The sequence below is a fragment of the Canis lupus genome, chromosome 17 (assembly GCF_011100685.1).
Source record: "Canis lupus familiaris isolate Mischka breed German Shepherd chromosome 17, alternate assembly UU_Cfam_GSD_1.0, whole genome shotgun sequence".
NCBI classification, from domain to species: Eukaryota; Metazoa; Chordata; class Mammalia; order Carnivora; family Canidae; genus Canis; species Canis lupus.
The window spans coordinates 19,747,624-19,766,520 of record NC_049238.1 but is presented as its reverse complement, the minus strand read 5'-3'; the positions used below and the strand labels follow the sequence as shown (position 1 = coordinate 19,766,520).

General features: G+C 40.6%; 1 protein-coding gene across 16 annotated transcripts in view; it reads left to right on the top strand.

Annotated features, from left to right (window-relative positions):
* Positions 1-18,897, top strand: part of DTNB (dystrobrevin beta) — a 244,842-nt gene that overhangs the window by 163,951 nt on the left and 61,994 nt on the right. For all 16 annotated transcript variants that reach the window (XM_038560959.1, XM_038560968.1, XM_038560966.1 and 13 more), the window contains exon 10: positions 3,705-3,782. In XM_038560959.1, coding sequence (XP_038416887.1) covers positions 3,705-3,782 — 78 coding nt within the window. The remainder of the gene's footprint in view (positions 1-3,704; positions 3,783-18,897) is intronic.

Sequence of the window (18,897 nt, the reverse complement as noted above, 5' to 3'; positions counted from 1 at the left end):
TTCTATATAAATGATTTTTATTTTTTTTTAAGATTTTGTTTATTTATTAGAGACAGAGAGAGGCAGAGACACAGGCAGAGGGAGAAGCAGGCTCCATGCAGGGAGCCCAACATGGGACTCGATCCCAGGACACCAGGATCACGTCCCGGGCTGAAGGCGGCCAAACCGCTGAGCCACCAGGGCTGCCCCATAAATGATTTTTAAATGGAGTAAGCATTAGAAAAAGCCCTCTTTCCCCATCAGGATTCAGGTTCACTAAATGTAAGAGTAGAGCTTAGGTACCTGGTTTTCTGAGATGATTTCTTTGATTAAAAAACAGTGATTTACACGCTTCTTGTGTTTTCTTTTCAAAGCCCAATTATAAGTACATCATCCTTTGACTTAAAAGTGTTCCATGCTTCCCCTACTGCCTCTGGTAGAAAGTCCAAACTTCTTAGCTTGTGATAAAACAGGTTTCATTCACTTCCTGGCCCTAATCTACTTTTCCAGAGGCATTTCCAGCTACTCCCCTTTAAGTGCCTTTGAGTCCAGCCAACTAAGACCCAAATATGCCACGTACTTTTGGGTTTCAATCCCTTTTTCCATATCACTAAATCCATCTGGGGTGCCTGTAACTTTTTTTTCTGTAGCTGGGAATCTCTTTCATCAATGATACTTCACCCTGACTGCTCTTGCCCCTACTTCTTCTAGGCAGGAATAATTGCTCTTCATTAGACTCCTCAACACTTGGTGTGTGTTGTGCTGCTCTCATTACTTTGCATAATTTGTTTACATATCTGTCTTCATCAATATATGATTAGGTTATTGAGGTGAAGATAGTCTTACTTAGCTTTTATAAGTAGACACCCAGTAAGAATGCTTCTTTCCTTTTGATTAAGATCCTAAAAATTCTCTCCAAGTCTTCTTTTTATACCCACCTCTTCTACCTAGCACATGACTTCTATCTCTTATCATCCATCTGCTTTTATCTTCTCATCAAAAAATTGGCATGTCTTATGAACAAAGAAGGAACCTCCCTATTTTGTACCAGGTGATGGTTGGTGGTCATTTGGGTATCACAGAACTCATTAGAGTCTAAAGATACCTTGCTTCTACACCAGAGGAAGGTGTAGAAAATCTAGTAATGTGCTCAAGGTATTCAACACATTTTGAATGTTAAAGAAGACCAACAAAACTCATCTGGTGACTTGCATTGATTCTCCTTTTAAGTTTCTGTAATGGGTACAGATGTCCATTTCACAAAATGTCTGTTTCACACCTGGAGGCATTCTTTTCTGCCATCTTAAGGGAACTACAAAAAAATTTTCTTAAGCCAGAAGCCATTCATGTTGTATTACATCTTCCAAGACCACATCTAAATTGTTGGCTTTCACACTGAACTGTGGGTCTAGTGGTAGATCCTATAGTAAAGACCCCCTTTATGCTTTCAAATGCCTCTTTCATCTTGGACTGCAAACCCATAGCACCTATTACTCTAGCAAAATGTGCTTGAGGTTCACAAAGACCAAGAACTTTGGGGGTAATTATGATTAGCCACCAACTTACAATGTAATCATTACTATCTGGTTCTGAATATTAGAGAAGAGGCTTTGATATGTGTGCTCTAAGATAATAATTGAGCATGATATCTGCCAAGAGATAGATATGATTAATGACTTTTGTGGCATCAGACTAAACAAAATACTACAAATCATGAAATTTTATCACATGGATCCATGTGTAAGAAATATTTAAAACTTTTTTTTCTATTGTCATTTTTTTCCTCTAAGAGTATCAGACAGGAAATTGAATGTAGTGGTATCTTGAATATTGAAAAATACTAGGTAACTGCATTAGTTCTGAAAGCAACCTGAGTGTGTCCTTATCTTATTTGGGAAATGGGTTACGAATAATAATATATTAAAGAGGCAAAGCCCATTCTATTTTCAGGAGTAAAATGTTTCTGGTGCCCTCAAGCATGTAAAGCTGTGATGTTGGATTTGTTTCTCTAATAGGAATTGTCTCCTTGTTCCATTTGGACAATTGATTTAAAAGGACTAGAGGCAAAAATATAAATTTAGGACTAAAATTAAGTTAATTTCTAAGTTTATTTTTATTATTAGTCCAAAACAATTGATTGATTGATTATAACTCAGCACAGCCACCAGCATTAATAGGCTTAAAAGTTTGGGAGCAATATTGGATATCAGCCTGGAAGATAGGTAGGAAGATAAATTATGTGGAATTAAATTCTAGCCTAGAAAGGCATATTTCAGTTTTGAATGTCTTACTTTGTGACTTGTCACATACAGGGAGGAATGTGTAAAATAAGCATAGTGCTATAGCATAAAAATCAAGAGACCTAAATCTGTTCCCTGTAAATTACTTTCCATCTTTCATCCTCTCCATTAAATGGAAAATCATATATTTCCCTACCCAGAAATGAAATTGGGTTTAAAAAAAGGGGGGGAGGAGTATATATAGACAGTTATAGAGCTAGATAGGTAAGTAGGTAGGTACACAGGTACAGGTAGATTGATTCATCCCTCTTAACCTTTCCTTTAGATAGGTTGGCTTTACCTGAACATTTTCCCTTGATTCTCTTTTTGAGTGTCCTATAAAACCTGCAAAACAGCAAAGGCTCTCGTCCCTTAATATTCACCAAGACTTGCTAAGTATAACCTCTACAAAAACACTTTACATAATTAAGTCAGCACTTAACTATAAGGAGAAACCAGGAGCTAGTTCCCAAGCACCTAAATATGAGAGAAGGACTTTTCTGCTTCACTTTTCGGCTTTGATGGACATATTTCTCCGAAAAGTACTTTCAATTCAGGAGAGGAAGTGAGAGTTTTCCCAGGAGTAATATTTAGCAATAGTCATGTGGCTCCAAATGCAAGACAGAAACCCTTTGTAGCTAACTTAGTAGGGAGGGAGAGAAGCTGAAGATGGCTGAAAGGCAAAATCATAGATTCCTTTTGGTAAGTTTGGATTCATTCATTTAAGACTCTCCAAGTGAGAGCAACTGACCTTGACTCCGGAATATCAGCTCTAAAGACCAGCTATTAAATACACTTACCTTCAAATGTAAATTTGGATTAGGTTATAAAAGAAAGCGTTCTAATTAGAGGATAAATATGAGGTATGGGTTAAATTGTTAAGATTCTAGTAAAGGACTAATAAGAGAATTTAACATTTTACAGTCTGTTTTGGTATAAAGTGTGGAAATTAAATCCAAGGGAAGACAGTGAACTCTAACAAAATCAGGAAAAACATACACATTGCTGTTGTGATCTGTATAATATATCACAAACATCAAACACCTCATAACCCTGGAAACACCTAAAATGCAGAGAAACTGCATGTTAAGTAGCAATTCAGGCTTGTATACTGAACTATGAAACAAAAGCCAGCAGAGTTATATCCCTGTCCTGTGTGTGTGTGTATGTGTGTGTGTGTGTGTGTGTGTGTGTGTGTGTGTGTGTTTCACTGGTCTCTCCTCCTGGTACAGCATAGCGTTGTGGTCCATTGGCTTTGAACTAGAGAACCCATCTGGTGGAGTTTGCTTGGGCTGTGCATATCGATTCCCACCCCTCCTTCCCGTGGCTCCCACTGTGCTTATCAGGAGGAATGATAGTTGGTTCCTTTGCTCTTATCACTCTTTCATTTGTTTCCCTTGGTCATGTTGGTAATTATTAATATAATGTAAATGTATTTCCTTTCAGTCCGCCTCGCCCTCTGGCTAATATGAATGACACCATGGTGAGCCACATGTCCTCTGGAGTGCCCACCCCCACCAAGAGGTATGTAGGGTTCCTGCCTCAGTCACTGCTCAGAGTTGTCCTGGCCTGGGAAGCAGAGCATTTCATGGGACAGAAAGGATGGGCTTACTTTCTCCTCCTTTAACTGTCTTTTAGTATTATTTTCTAATTTTTTTCTTCCTTTTTTTCCTACTAACTCATAAATATAGCAACCAAAGGAGTCTGCTTGTGAGTGATGCCTGGGGTGGAAACTCTTCATTTGTGACAGGCAGTTGGATATAGTGTCAAAGCAGATTAGGCACTTGAGAGATTTTTTTTTAACATTAAACAATATTTTGATGACCACAAATTTCAACAATTTTGCATTTTTGTTTTTTGTAAATGTCAAAGATTGTTTCTGCTTCCTGATGAGACTGTGTAAATTGAATTAATCCCTGATAGTCTCTTAAATCATTCTGTATATGATTCATGAACATTTAACTGGAAAGCCTAAGTCTCTCTCTTAGTTATACAAGTAGTTTCCTTTAGGGTTCTACAAGGAACTAGAATGGTGTACTCCTTTCTTTTCTTTATTTAATTTACCCTTCTCCTAAATTCTCTTAGGCAGGACTTAAAAGAACTCTATAAAATGGCTTACTTTCTGTTTGATTTAAGCTGTCCCATAATCAAAGCATTGCAGAAACTCCCTCAAGGGCACAGCCATTAAAGAATTCTTTCTAACAGTCATCACCCAAAAAGAAACAAAACAAAACAACGAAGACATTTCAGTGGACTCCCCAAGTTCTTGCTGAAGAAAACTACTTCGTGCCATATGTACTGATTGCATTGGATTAATTCAGTTATAGAAATGTCCTCTGCTTAGTGATACTTTGACTTAACATATATAATACTTAAGATCAACTGTATTTGCTCCCAGTGGCTAAAACTCCTGGAGCACTGTTTCCCAAACTTGACTGATGGGAAGACCAGAAGAATCACCTAGGTCAGTTGTTAAAAATACAGTTTTCTGGGACCACATCAGACCCAGTGACTCCTGAGATCCTGAGAAGCTACACCTCTAACAATAAGTATTCCAGGTGATTCTTACCATTCAAGTACATTTGGGAGAGAGCTTTGGAAGGAAGCTAAGAAGTACACTGGCTACCCTGAAATAGAGGAGTTAGGGACTTAAATCAGTCAGAATGACCTGATGATACAGTGCTACGCACTAAGAGTCTCAAGACTGACCAGGTAAGAGTGCTTGCCCATAGCCTTCCTGAGATATGACCAGTAGGGAACAGTCACACTGCTTCTTTTGGGGCAGAGTTGGGTGATATTATTGACTAGAACATAGGCTTGAGCCAGACCATCTGCATTTGAATCCTGGCACTCATGTGACCTTAAACAAAATTTGCACCTTCATTTTTTTAATTTATAGAATGGCTACAATAATAGTGTCTACTTTGTGCAGTAATGTGAGAATTTAAGATACTGTTTTCATTATTTAGGAAGTAACCTAGTGAGAGAGCAGGTAGGTAAGAAAAGTAATTTACAATACCCTTTCAAGGAAGAATGGAGAGCTTCTGGAAAGATACAGAACAATGCAACCTCTCCCACCTACCTAGGTATGACAACAACTCTTGCTGGCCTTAGTCCTTAGTTTTTTATGTTAAAACACCCATAGCATTCAAATCCAGACCCAGAATCTAAATAGCAACTCAGGGATGTTTCCATTTCAAAACCAGGAAGCTAAGGTGGATTATGGAAACAAGTCAGCTTGCTGGTGGTAGGTTAGTGTTAGCAATGCCATCTATTAGGGTTTCACTTCATCTGAGTTGTTCCCTTCATTTACTAGTTTTGTCATTCGAGTCAGTTGAGTCCCTGAGGGCCCTAAGTGCCTGGTGACTAAGGCACCAGACATTTGGTGACCACAGCTGAATGTTCCTACCAGAGGCTGTTAGAGGGGATACCTCTTTCTAGACAATATTTTATTTCTTGAGAAGACTGAAAGAGGGGACTTGGGACCAATAATAATTGCTCCTGTGGAAGGCCAGCCTTTATGCTGGATGATCCAGTATTCAGCCCAAGGTTTAGGATCAAGTGGCCAGTGGCAATTGTCAGTCACAAAATCTCTACCATTTTTGAAAGTTATTTCGGATGGTATTCAATAGCCTGGATTAAGACTTTATTTTGAAGTCAACATTTTCTCTAGTATCCCTTTTTTTTAAGATTTTTTTTTAAAGATTTTATTTATTTATTCATGAGAGACACAGAGAGAAAGAGAGGCAGAGACACAGGCAGAGGGAGAAGCAGACTCCATGCAGGGAGCTTGACATGGGACTCGATCCCGGGTCTCCAGGATCACACCTCAGGCTGCAGCCGGCGCTAAGCTGCTGCGCCACCGGGGCCACCCTTTTTTTAAAGATTTTTATTTATTTATCCATGAGAGAGACACAGAGAGAGAGAGAGGCAGAGACACAGGCAGAGGGAGAAGCAGGCTCCTGATGTGGGATTCGATCCGAGTCTCCAGGATCAGGCCTTGGGCTGAAGGTGGCACTAAACCACTGAGCCACCCAGGCTGCCCTCTAGTACCTCTTTCAAGCCCAACTAAGTTTAGCAGACTTGGTCAGTCCTCAAGGTGGTTATCACAGACTGCATGGGGATTGAGCAGCAGAGCAAAGGCAGCCTGAGCCCTTAGCAGGCCAAGAAAGAAGAACGAGCACTGTCATTTATCAAGAAAATCAGTTGCTTGAGTAGAAGCCATATAGGAACAAGATGCTCCCATCCTAAGGATCTAGTCCTTAGAATTTAGGAGACTTCATTTATATTCTGGATGAGATTATGATGTAACATGTGGACATTAATTGCGTAATTCATAGATCTGGCTCTTCATGGCCCATTTTACCAAACCAGTATAAATATCCATCTAGAATTCTATTTATTCTCTTAAGAACTCATCAGTTTTTCTTTCCTCCTCTGGATATTGTCAGGCCTGTGTCTCTAGAGTCTAATGAAAACTAGGAACCCAGCGCCACAGCCCAGTCACAGGACCTCCTCTACTGGGGCAGAGAACCCTCAAGGGAATTAAAGCTACTCTCCAGAAATAAGAGGTTTCCTTTAGAACTCAGAGTAAGACATAAATCACTAAATCAGACAAGAACATACACAGTAATAAAAATGCAGAAAAAATTTAAGAGCTACAGTTTCTACCTTTTCAATAGGCAGTGCATATAAAAACAGCAATAGCTACAAGGGTCAAAAATACTGTTAGTCCAAATAGAAGATTGTCGCAAATGTGAGTTACTTTTTATTTTTATTCATTTATTTTTTAAAAATTTATTTAAGACAGAGAGAGGACACGTGCACATGATGGAGTGAGGGACAAAGGGAGAGGGAGAGAGAAAGAATCCTCAAGCAGTCTCATTCCTGAGCACAGAGTCCAGTGTGTGATCCCTCCACCCTGAGATCAAGACCTGAGCCAAAATCAAGAGTCACATGCTTAACCAACTGAGTCACCCAGGCACCCCAACAGTTACGTTTTTTTTTTTCAAATATTATTTATTTATTCATGAGAGACACACAGAGAGAGGCAGAGACACAGGCAGAGAGAGAAGCAGGCTCCTTTCAGGGAGCCTGATAAGGGACTCGATCCCAGGACCCTGGGATCATGACCTGAACCAAAGGCAGATGCTCAACCATTGAGCCACCCAGTTGTCCCCAACAGTTACTTTTTAAAGAAGAAAACCTTATCAGTTGCAAAGCTTCTGTCTCTCCTTTGAGATAACATGAATTATGTTCCTAGAGGGTCCACTGCAGGGGTTTGCTGTACACAATATTTTTCTAGCATGCCTATGTTGAAATTGCTATAATTGAAAAGAAATTTCATTTTTGCTTTGGTCTAAATAGTTTCTGGAAATGTGCTTTCTTTTAAAAGAACCAGAACAATACACTTAGAAACAAACAACAAAAAACTTTCAAAACTTTAAAACAGAGGCTTAAAATCCTCCCCTTCTACCTATTTCCTCTGAGGCTTGCTTCAGTTCCTCTTTTTCCACAGAGTCCAGAATGTAAACAGTGATATTATTCTCTGGACTATTGTAGTGTTCTGAGTCATAATGTACTTTCAGAGCAGTATGGAAAATGATGTCAATATTTTTTATTTTTTAATGTCTTCTAAAGCCTTAGCTTTATTTATGAATATTTGAACTTGCACAATTCTGTGGGTGTTTCATAGAACTATGACATATCAACTCTTTTTAGCTTCAGGTATTAAAATTTAACTTCAAGAAGCACAAACCCCACTAAGCAAGATGAAAAGCTTTTATGGGACTCCTGAGTGGCTCAGTGGTAGAGTGTCTGCCTGCCACTCAGGGCGTGATCCTGGTCTGGGATCGAGTCCTGCATTGGGCTCCCTGCGAGGAGCCTGCTTCTCCCTCTGCCTATGTCTCTGCCTCTCTCTCTCTTTCTCTCTCTGTGTCTCTCATGAATAAATAAATAAATAAAATATTTTTTAAAAAAGTTTTACTGATCTGTTCTATAACATGTGTTCATAATTAATACCATACTGTACACTTAAAAATTTGTTAAGAGGATTGATCTCATGTTACATGTTGTTATTATAGTTAAAAAAAAAAAAAGGGAAAAAAGGGAGAAACTGACAAAGACAAAGACAAAAGCAGGAAGCAAAGAACAGAAGTGTCCCTGGATCATAAAAGCACTGAAACGCTGCCAGGATGCCCATCTGTGGCTTCTTCATCTCCTGATTACTCTAGAATGCTGTCTTCATTCCCTGCAGCTGTGGAACACCTACTCCTCCATACTGCCAGTGGCTTCAGATGTATAGCCACAGAATCATCACTCAAGAGGTTGTGCCTTTCCTACCTCAGATTAGAGAACTCCAAGGAAAGAGTCTTACTGTCCTGGATTGTTTTACTGGCCATTGGATTGTATGTGATAGACCACACCCATTATACCTACATCATTAAAACAGGAGCATTTCCCCCCAGAAAGGTTATACTGAACAGAAGAGAGAGGCCATGGGAAAGACAAATAACAGAAGTTGTTGGCAGACCAGTTTTGCTACCCAGTACCCCAAAGTGTGCAAAAGTGTGTACATACACACACACTGTCTCATACCATTTCCAGGGTTTTCCTGGAATGCAGCATTCCACATACAACTGCAAATTCATGCACCCCTCTCCCAGAAGTCTGTCTACCTCCTGTGATAGCCCTGGGCCCTGGATACTTAGGCTATGTCCATTCATCCAGGTCAGCTCTCCGTATGTCTTTTTGTGACTAATTCACCCATCCTGAACTGAAGCAAATAATAAGTTATGAGCACTGTGCACCCACTATACAAGGTGAAGGTTGAAAAGTAGGATAATTTGAATAGTGGAGAAATGGAAGTGATAGAAAACATGGCATATCAAGCCACATTTGCCCATATTTCCTTTTGAAACACCACCAAAATGATAGCCAAGAGATTATTTTGAGTAAAAACCCACAAGAAGAAAGAAAAATGGAAGATGAGACAATAGCAACGAGAATTTGGGAGCAGAAGCAGATTGGTGAATGGAAAACTGATTTTGCAGACTGGAGAAGACCAAAGCCTCAGCTGATAGTGAGAGGAGCCCAGAAGAAAGCCCTCCCCAGGAGTGAGAGGGCAGAATGACCGGCTGGAAGTCTATACAGGAGGTACTTAGAACCACAGAACGTCTACACAACTGGGTAACTGCCCCTACCCCACTCTGCCAAAGAGTTGAGGTTTATGTTTGGATTTTCTGGAACAATACAACCCCCATAAGACCCTAATTGTCTTAATTATCTCACCCTTGGTGGGCAGAGACAACCCAGCTCCCTTCCTTCCCACATCATTCTGAAGACTTGAAGAAATCACTGCTCCATCCTGTTATTCCTCTCAAGGTGCTTGGAACTCTGGCCATAAGGAGCAGAAGATCTCAGTCCCAGGATCCTAGAGGTTATAGTTTAACCAGTTGCTTTTCTCAGCAGCCGTGTAGCAAAGATTGAAGTATTCCCTCCCTCGGATGGAGACACTTTTGCTACCATCCACACCTCAACTTGACTCAGCTAGTTCCACTCAGTGTTACTCCCCACTTCTAGTATTTCTATTTTAGTCAGAAACCTCGGCTGTAAGTGACAGAAGCTCAGTTTGAATTAGCTTCAGGAAAATAAGGAGGTTTTTTTGTTTTTTGTTTTTTTTCTTAATAGAGGGAAAGAGTTCATGCACATGTGAGCAGGGGAGGGGCAGAGGAAGAGAGAGAAGGAGAGAAGCCAGCTTTGCACTGAGCACAAAGCCCAACGTGGTGCTCAGGACCCTGAGATCACAACCTGAGCCAAAGCCAAGAGTCAGACACTCAACTGACTGTGCCACCCGAGGCGCCCCTGAAGGTTTTTTGTTTTTGTAGCCAAACTGGGAAGAGCATAGTGGTATTTGGCTGGGCCTCAGGAAGGACCAGAGCCAGCCAAGGGAGCTCTCACTCACTTAGGTGTTTCCTTGCCTCCCCTTGGCTACCCTAATGCTCCTTGCTCATCTCTGGTGTGTGTTAACTGCTTCTTCCCTAACATAGCTACCTTTCAGCATGGGAGGGGATATATCCCTGAGACCTGTATGTTTATACTTCATAACCTTACTACCCTATAGTGATTGACCTTCTCTTTGTTCCAACTTGAAAACTCCCAATGAAAGTTCTTTTTGGTCCATCTTGGATCATGTTACCCATCCATGGGTTATCTGTTTGGGGCCCCATCTAGAATTACATGGTTGAATGGGTAGGGGTCAGTTCTCCAAAGAAGGGGGTCTGCTGTCTTTGGAGAACATAGGGTGCTGAGGAAACACATAGCTATAGACTTCTTTTTGGGTGATTTCTGAAAAAAATTGCATTCGTAAATATATCACCCCTCCAGTAGCATAGATTGTTAGGAGGTCCTTTTTCGCCCTACCACCTAATTTTTATTTCTCTCAAGAGTTAAATAATGCTTTCTATTCTGTTCAGTTTATAAAGATTTATTGTGTTGGGATATAACACTGTCTTTGGGTGCTAACAGGTAAATATTAGAGCCATTAATTTTAAGTTGTCACCAATTGCTAGGAATCTTAAGTAGAGGCAAGATTTTATCAGTCAAGAGTTTTTAACTTTAACACATACAAGAAGGAAAAGGCATTTTAGGGGACAGGAGGGAGAGAAGCGCAGGGAGAGAGAATCCCAAGCAGGCCCCATGCCTGATATGGGGCTTGATCTCACTGCCCTGAGATTGTGACCTGAGCCAAAATGAAGAGCCAGATGCTTAACTGACTGAGCCATCCAGGTGCCCTGGGAAAACATTTTTAAAGTCCAGAAGAGACCATAGTATAAATATTATTTCTGAGCTGAAAACATAGAGATGAGTTGCACTATAATAGTATTAAAATGGCTTTCTGAGTGGGCACCAATATAAAGATTTTTTCTTGGTATCTACAGAATGACAAATGCTACGATCTGTTGTGTTTTAGACTGAAGACAGCAGAGGTATTGGCACAATTTAAAAAGGAGGCAAACTAAATTAGTTAAGCCAGAAACTCTCCATTTCTGGACTCAGGCTATTGATCTTCTTCCCTCCCGTGAAATGAGAATAAGAAGAGTTTGGTTGATGGGGCACCAGGGTGGCTCAGTTGGTTTTGCGTCTGACTCTTGATCTCAGCTTGGGTCTTGATCTCAGGGGTCATGAGTTCAAGCTCTGCATTGGGCTCCATGCTGAACATGGAGCCTACTTAAAAAAAAATTTAAATGAAAAAAGTAATTAATTAAAGAAGAGTTTAGTTGAAAAGCAAGAATTAATGAGGACTTAAGCATGATCATGAAACAACTAGCTTGCATGAATTCTTCATGAGGATCTCTCCAAGACAACAGAAGAATTACCTTTTTCTCCAATCTATTTTTGAAAGACAGAAAAGCAGAGTAATTGAAAATTAACACATAATCTTATGGGGCTGCAGGTTCCTCAGTGTTGGCAGATTTCCAAAGTCCATCTGATGGCCCAGGCAAACAGCCAGGTTTCAGCTGCTTCTGGGCTGGGATTAAATTCCATTTCCATTCAAGCATTTAAGGTAAACCCTTCAGCAATTCTAACTCAAGTTAGTACAAACAAAAAGCTTGAGTATTTCTAAGTCCATACTTTAAAGCTTAAGTTTGAAAAATTGAAGCTTACAGAAGCATAGTAACCAATAGTTTCCTCCTCTCACTAAACTGAGGCTAGCGGTTCTCAATGTGAACAAGAATTACATCCATTATGAACTGTCAGCAAAACAAAGGGGAAGAAGGAACAGGTCTGGGGAGAGAAACCATGAGTTCAGTGTTGCCATGTGCAGATTGAGATGCCTGAGAGATCCTGAGAGTGAAGACAGGCTTTATGGATTTGGGATGTGGGGGTCAAGGAAGGAGATGGATGATTCTCCTCCAGGTTCCTTTCTGGCTTAAGTTAAGATATTTGTAGTTGAAACACAGGAGGAAGATTTGGGCAAGAAGATAGCAAGATTATGTTAAGGTAGAAGTGCCTGAGGGACACAGAGGAACCAGACCTTAGCATGAATTCTTGTCATCCTGACTCTTTCAGTTACCTCAGATTCACACTAGCAAAGAGCAGGCAGGTACTCAGATCCAACAAACAACCGGTAGAACCTAAATACACCCACCCCACCCCACCCACACACAATTTGACCCATTTTTCATATCTGCTTTGGAGGCTATTAACTTAAATACCTCTTGACCACATGTCCTCCTTAGAAGCTGACTCAGTGCAGCATGCTGCTTTGTAGTGATGTGCCAAGGGCTTGCACAAATCACAGAAATACCATAGCAATGCTGAAACTCCTATGGTGATCCAGTTTAACCAATGTTTTTCATTCCTCTTAATGTCAAACTATTAAAATATTTCAACTTACTGTAGTAAAGCAGATATGTAAAACAAATCAGTGCTGGGATGCCTGGGTGGCTCAGGGTGTGATCCCGGTCCTGGGATCAAGTCCCACATTGGGTTCCCTGCAAAGAACCTGCCTCTCCCTCTATGTCTCTGCTTCTCTCTGTGTGTCTGTCATGAATATATAAATAAAATCTTTTTTTAAAAATAAAAAATAAGATGAATAGAACAAATCAGTGTTGTGGTAAAAAAAAAATGTTAATTATTCTGTGGATCTAATTAGGAAATCTCCAGTCTACTTCCCACCTCACCCCCAAAAAACAGAGGGCTTTTTCTGAAATGCAAATCTAATGAAATTACTCTTCTGATCAAAATTTTCCAATGGCTCTTTCATTCTACAGCATTGTCCAATACCATGGAGACCAATATGGTAGCCACTAGCCGTGTGAGGCTGTTGAGCACTTGAAATGTGAAAAGTGTGACAGAGGAAGTGAAATTTTAATTTTATTTAATTTGAATTAATTTGAATTTAATGTGGTTAGTGGCAACAGAGTTCTACAGGATTAGGCCCATATTCTTCAGTGTGGCTTATGAAGCTATTCGAAGCCTTGTTAGCCTCCTCAGCCCTGCCTTATTTCACTCTTTTTATTGGCTTCTACACGGAGAATTACTCAGATCCCTAACAGCTCTCTAAGCAGATTTCTGCATATGCTGCTTCTGCCTTTAGTGCCTGCCTACCCTTTTTCCCTTTATTCCCCTCTCTGTCATCTAATTCTTCCTTCTTAACTTAGCTTCAACTCCTCCAGGCAGCCTTCCCTGATACTTAAAACTAGATTAAGTGTTCTTCCTCTGTAATCCATAGCATCATCTGTATATATCAGTGTATTGTAACTACCTGTTTGTTAGATGCCTTTCTAGATAGACTATAAGCTCATTGAAGGTGAGGACTCAACAGGCTTTATCCAGAAACTTACTTTTCTCCAAATCTTGCTATTGCTTGCCCCTTAATCAGTCTTCCTCTGTTAGGAAAAAGATTTTCTTCTTCAGTTACTTCAAGCACATGGCATCTTACAGCATTGCCTTCTTTTTTTTTAAAAAAAAAAAAAAAAGATTTTATTTATTTATTCATAGAGACACACACAGAGAGAGAGGCAGAGACACAGGCAGAGGGAGAAGCAGGCACCATGCAGAGCCTGACATGGGACTCGATCCAGGGTCTCCAGGATCACGCCCCAGGCTGCAGCGCTATAAACCGCTGCGCCACCAGGGCTGCCCATAGCATTGCCTTCTTATTCCATTCAGAGCAGAGAAATAAGGGACATGAGTTATATTGAAGTATCTGGTTCTACTCCAGCACTGCATTGTTCACTCTCTAGCTGCCTGCACCCCTGGTTATGTGTCACTTTCCTCTGTAAGTATGAGAAACCTGACTCTTATCACCTGCCATCCATGTACCTATTTGCTTACCCCTGGTAGCATGGATAGTGATTTCAAAATTGATTTATTTCTTCAGTAGATTACTGAGTTATAATTCATTCACCATACGACCCATCCACTTAAAATGTATGATTCAGTGGTTTTTGGTGTATTCACAGAGTTGTGTAGCCATCACCACAATCAATTTTAGAACATTTTCATCACCCCCCAGATTGATTTACTACTAAAATATCACTCACTGCAGTGTGGAGAATTAACTGTGGTGGGCAAGAGCAGAAGAAGAAAGCAAGCAAGGGCTATTGGGTGGTCCAAGTGGCACTTGCAAGACTTTCCAGATGAGAAAGGATGGCAGCATTGGGGGCTTGAGCTTGATGGTTGGGTGAGTGGTGATGCTCTTCACTTAAACTGGTCATTGGGGGGTGCAGCAGGTGAGGAAGTGGTTGGAGGGAGTCAGGGATTCTAGTTTGAACATGTTAAGTTTGGGATGCCTCTTAGGCAGCCATGGGGAGATGCTGAATTGGTCCTCAAATATACAATCCTGGAGCTCCAGGGAGAGGGCAGGGCTGGAGATGCAAAGTTGTGAGGATTACAGTAATACCTTTTTGGTAAGATTATCCTGAGAATAAGCAAAAGAGCATATGTGAAATTCTCTGATAGGGTCACAGGCGCTTTGTTGATAATGACTACTACATTATCTTCTTTAATCCTTCCTATAGTCTCTGAAGTAAGTAATACATGAAGTATTAACTTCATGTAGATTTTATATTCTTATTATTTTACAGATGAGGGGACTAAAGCAGAGAGATTAATGTCCAGGCTCACACAGCAAGCAGATGCATGTGGATTACACCCAAGATTGCCTCCCTCCAAAGCCCATGCTCTCCTGCCTCCTGCCTAGTAATGAATCAGGTTCCTGGGACTACAAACTGCCACTCCAGACACAGCCTCTGCTTCTGACTTTGTCCACACGACAGCTGACCTTTCATCCCCTCTGTCTCTACTCACATCCCTTCCCCTTGTTTCCTGTCCCCACAGAGGTGTCTCTTCTGTCAAAGGTCTCTTGCTGCCGATAGAGCTTCTCCTGAAGCCATGAGACATTCTCCCCTAGACTAGGAAGCCCCCTTTCTTTTGGAGAGTGGGTCTCACACTGGAGTGTGCATCAGGAGCACCTGGAAGCTGGTTTCAAATGCGTAGAGCTGGGAGGGTGCCTTACAAGGGAGAAAATGCTCCTCATTTCCCCGAAAGGAATGTGTTCATATCGTAGTCACTCTTCTTTTAACTCTGGTTTATGCTACTCACCCTTCCTTTTACTGATCTCCCTAATTGGATAAAATTCTACTATTATGTCTTCTTTTCTTTCTCTTCTTAAGTAATCTCTACACGTAACGCTGGGCTTGAACTCATGATCTTGAGATCAGGAGTCACTTGGTCTGCCGACTGAGACAGCCAGGCGTCTCCTGGTATGTCTTCTTAAAGGACAGTGTCCCTCCCATCGTAACATTTTCTACATTTGCCATTTTACATTTATTTGTTTGATCATCTCTTTTTCTACCACATGGTGAGCACCAAGAGAGCGGCAGCTGTGTCTGGGCTCTGCTTGAGTGGTGTACTCGTCTCCTGGCACAGTGCCTGACACCTTGTAGGTGCTCTAGACATTGACTCAAATGCCCAATTTCCACCAGAAGTGCTACAACTATTATATATTCAGCCATGAAAATCACCTACTTTTATCGATTAAATTGACATTTGTCAGCTTAGAACTATTATTATTATTTTATATTTATTACTTATATGTGATTCCAAACTATTCCAAACTACTGACTTTGCTTTAGAAAAACAGATTTCTTTTTTTAATTTTTTTTTAAATTTATTTATTTATGATAGTTACAGAGAGAGAGAGAGGCAGAGACACAGGCGGAGGGAGAAGCAGACTCCATGCAGGGAGCCCGATGTGGGACTCGATCCCGGGTCTCCAGGATCGCGCCCTGGGCCAAAGGCAGGCGCCAAACCACTGCGCCACCCAGGGATCCCTCTTTTTTTTTTTTTTAATGTATTATTTAACAGAGAGCACAATCAGGGGGAACTAAAGAGGCAGAGAGAGAAGCAAGCTCCCCATCAAGCAGGAAGCCCAATGTGAGGCTCAATCCCAGGGTCCTAGGATCATGACTTGAGCCAAAGGCAGACACTCAACTCACTGAGCCACCTAGGTGCACCAAAAAAACAGATTTCTAAAGCAAAACCTATTTGTAAGTTCTATTACAAATAGATTCAAAACCTATTTCTATTTATATAGAAATTTATATTGTATCAAAAGGAAAGCATTTAAATTCAAATCTAGAAAAGAACCTTTGAATATGAGTATGTATATTACATATATATCTAACATAACACCCACACCCCAACACAGGATTGTCAGAAAATTCATGGACCCTTATTTACTATAGACAGCTACTGATAATGCTTTTTATTTTGGTTTAGATCCCGAGTTATCTGGAAAATGACACTACCTCTGAATAGCAGTCTTCATAGAAAGTTAAAATGAAGTTTAATGGACTGTTGCTTCTATAGTTAATGCTTCCAGTTTCTTTCCTGCCATTCATTCCCTTTGGAACATCCCCTGGTCAGATTTTCACTTCCTGCTCACTGCCAAAACCTGTTCTGTCAAAGAGACCAGTGACTTCCTCAATGTTAAATCCAATGATGAATTTTCAGGATTTAATCTGACTTGATCCATCAGTAGCCAATGATTACTCCCTTCTACTTGAGATACTTTCTGGACTTGCCTCCAGGTATCCTGCTCTTCCAGTACTTCTCTTTCTTTGGGGCCCCCTTAGCTGGTTTTTCCATACCTCCTTGAATTTTCTAAATGTTGGTATGCCAGAGGGACTACTTCCCTTTTCTGTTTGTCCTCCCTGTAGGTGATGGCAACTGAACTCACGGCTTTTAATACTGTCTACATGCCGGTGACTTCCACACTTCTTTTTCTGGCCCAGACCTTTTTGCTGAGCTCTGACCTCGTAGATCTTCTCACGAGTCAATACCTTCTCCTAGGTGTCTAATACAAATCTCACAATTAGCATGTTCCAAAACTGAGTCCTGTGTCTCCCCCTACCAAACTTGCCTCTCTCTCAATCTTCCTCATCTCAGTTAATACAATCTCATTCCTATAGTGGCTCAGTCAAAACTCCTGATGTTTCTCCCATCTAAGGTGTCAAATAATTAGATCGGCTTTATCCAAAAACACTGTCAAAATCTGTCCAGGATCTTGCCATTTCTTACCACTTCGACAGCTACTACTATTCTCCTAGCCACTCGTCTCTCATCTGGAAAGTTGCAGGAGGCTTATCACTAGCTGCTTCTTCCTCACTCTGACACTTCATCTTTCAAAGAGCAGATACTCTTATTAGAATATAAGTTAGGAAAAAAAAAAAAAGAATATAAGTTAGGGCATACTCTGCCTCTGCTCAAAACCTACCAATAACTTCTCATATCACAGTAAAAGTTGAAGCCCTTAAGATGGCCTTCTATAACATTGCAACTTTTCAGTCTGTCTTACAAGAAGCAGTTTTATTTTGTTTTAATTTCTAGTTTGAAGTATACTAATACTTTGCAAAAGTATGATAAAAATGAGTTACTGCAGGGGCACCTGAGTGGCTCAGTTGGTTAAAGCAGCCAACTCTTGATTTTGGCTCAGGTCATGATCTCGGGGTCATGAGATCAAACACTCTCCCCATCCCTGTTCCCTGCTCCCACTGAGCACCAAGTCTGCTTGTCCCTCTCCCTCTGCACCTCCCCTATTCTTGCTTGCTCTCTCTCTTGCTCTCTCTTTCAAAATAAAATCTTAAAAAAAAAAGTTACTACAGAGAGAACTTCCATGCTGGTCATGGTGAAGTAACTGGTGTCAGATTAGTTCTCCCACTATAAACTTCTAGAAAACTATTCTGATTAAACCAACTGTTTTCAGAAATTAGATAGTAAGTAGGGCAGGACTGTTCTCTGAGGGAAAGGAAATAAATGAGGAGAGCCCTATGATTGCCCAGGCTTTCTACTGGGAGGCATTTACCCAAGTCCAGAGCTGGAGACCAGCAGTGCAAGCCTTATTTGCTGAGAATAAGAAGAGAGATTGGAGTTTGGGGAGGCTGGAATTTGCCAAGAGGAATACCAGAGGGGAGGAAGCATACCAAGAAGGAGCTCCATAAACCTGCATATAGGTCCCTTAAGTCTTTGGCTAAAAACAAAGCTACATTTGCATGGAAAGATTTCACCAGACCACCACAGAAAAACTACCGAGGAAAGAACAAGTCCTAGGGCTTTGAAAGTGGAACAGCTACTCAAGCTCAGCCTGTTGTTTGGGTTCCAGCCAACTAGAGTTTTTTTTTTTTTTTAATTTATTTTTTATTGCTGTTCAATTTACTAACATACAGAATAACCCCCCAACTAGAGTTAGAGACATTATCAAACACTGGGGAGCATTCAATAAAGACTTCAGAAAGGCCACACCTTAGGAGTAGGGTGAAAATAGCCCTAGCTGAAAGTGACTTAGATCTGTGCTAATGAAACTGTAACACAGACCTCAAAAGGACCAATGTGTCCACAACTAAGTTAACTGACTACCAGATTCTTTATAAGAGAAGATGACAAAATCCAAACATCTGACAACATAATCCTTACAATTTCCATCATCCAATAAAAATTTAGAGGATATAGGAAATAGGAAAGTTTGGTCTGATACCAGAATAAAATTAGTCAATATAAATAGAGCCAGAAATAACAGGTATGATGCAATGAATGGAGATAGGCTTTAAAACAGCCACAACAGATACAGAAA